The following is a 1,886-nucleotide window of genomic DNA, read 5'->3' as shown; positions in this document are numbered from 1 at the left end:
GCAGTAAAACAGCAAAAAATGCAAGCAACCATATCAGCAGTTGCAACCGGCGTTATTTTAGCGATAGCGGGAGTCAGACAAGCGGCCGCCGTCAACGATGGTGACAACGCAGCAACCTTCGGGCCACTTTGCGCGGCTCTGCAATTAGTGGACGGCTTGCCAACCTACAGCCCAGCCCTAGGTCCAGACTTGCAAGAACCGACAGACTTGTTTCGCCTAAATATGTCACTAGCAGATGCCGACTGGGCAGCGCAATTCACAAAAATAAAACCAGGCGAGAACACTCCTTCGGCCGCAGAGAAGCCGACAGGTCCAAACTCGCCGACACAGGACGACTGGGACAGATGGACGGCGGCGGCGCTGTTTATAGCAGACGGCAAAAACGCTCCAGCTTTAAAAAAATCGTGCGATTTAGACGGAGCGAACAAAGCACAGAGAGCAGTACTGAAGGACAAAATCGCGGAACTGGCCGACGCAGCAAACGAAATTTACAAAGCAGCGAAGACAGAACAGGAAACCAAGCCGGCAGACGACGGCGAACTAACGAAGTTGCTTACAACAGGAATTTACGGTGCGGCAGAGACGAACAAAGAGCAACCCGAAAACGCCAATATTTTCGGAGACGGGACCGCCGATTACAGCACGGCATGCAACACAGGCACACCCACGACAGCAAAGAACAGCTTAGCAGCGGCGATCTGGTGTGTCTGCGGCAGCGGTAGCGGGCTCAACAAGAAGCCGTGCAGCAAAGGACAGACGACGGCAGCGGACTTCAGCGGAGGAAGCAACACGGCCGTTCCAAGCCTTTTCCAGCATTTCAGGCAAATTTGCCCCAAAAAACCAAACCAAAAAATAACAGACCGGCAGCTATCTCAAATAGCAACGCAATTGCGGCAACAGTTAACAGCAGTAGGCGCCACCGACACTTACATCGGAACATACAACGCAGCGGGCTGCGACGCCGCCAACGGCGGGGCATGCGCAAAGCTAACGGATACTGTACAGGCCGGCGCCATCCAGGAGGACCAGATAAAGTGGCTGGAAGCCATAAAAACGGTCGCGGCCAAGCTAGTCGAGCGGCAGCAACACATCGAGCATTACAAAACCGCAGAAAACGCAATAAATAACCTACGCCAAATGCAAAAAACAGCATGCACCAGGGCACGGTACAACAAAGCGCAAGAAGGAGAAAAAGCGGGCGTCACGGCTCCAATAAAAGAAGGCGGCGACAGCAAAACGGCAACCTGCTACAACCACAAAGACAACGCAACCTGCCTAAAAAATAACTGCAAATGGGAAGGAAAAAATGGAAAAGATGGAGAATGCAAAACTAAAACAGGAGCAAAAGACACAGCAGCAGGAACAGGGGAGAAAACAAAAGAGGGAGCAGCAGCTTCAGCTTGGTGTGCAACGCATTTCAATGATAAAGATAAATGTGAGAAAATGAACGAGGGAAAAGAGAAACCTGTTTGTGCATGGAAAAAAGGCGCCGAAGGTGATAAGGATAAAGAGGAGCTTACATTTCGCTCTACCATTTTTCTCGTCAAGAAGAATTGGCCCTGATGATGCTTCTTTTATGAGTTTGGTAGAATTTTAGAATTCTAAAGATTGTTGCACAGTTTTATGAGATTTACTAAAATACGCGAAATTTTATAAAATTAAAGAGGTTTGATATAATTTGATACTTCTCAACACCTTTTGATGACAATGTAGAAATTGATAAAATTTTGCAAATGCACATATATGAAAATTTTGAAACCTCGGTAAAATGTGTATGATAGTGGCATATTATTACAAAGTAGAAGGGTTAACCTAGATAAAAAGCGACTGTTATTTGAATTTGGTTTATTTTATAGATATTAAGGGTTAGCGGTATTATAGTAATC

At 47.0% G+C, this 1,886-nt stretch overlaps 1 protein-coding gene across 1 annotated transcript; it reads left to right on the top strand.

Moving 5' to 3' along the window:
* Window positions 1-18: 18 nt before the first annotated feature.
* Window positions 19-1,563, top strand: TEOVI_000585000 (Trypanosomal VSG domain containing protein, putative; the record flags this gene model as incomplete). Its single annotated transcript, XM_067220137.1, has 1 exon — window positions 19-1,563. One exon carries the CDS (start codon window positions 19-21, stop codon window positions 1,561-1,563), a length of 1,545 nt encoding a protein of 514 aa, XP_067076238.1.
* Between the last annotated feature and the right edge of the window lie 323 nt (window positions 1,564-1,886).

This window comes from Trypanosoma equiperdum (assembly GCF_001457755.1).
Source record: "Trypanosoma equiperdum strain OVI genome assembly, contig: ctg_1061, whole genome shotgun sequence".
Classification (NCBI taxonomy): Eukaryota; Euglenozoa; class Kinetoplastea; order Trypanosomatida; family Trypanosomatidae; genus Trypanosoma; species Trypanosoma equiperdum.
This window is presented reverse-complemented; position numbering and strand designations above follow the sequence as displayed.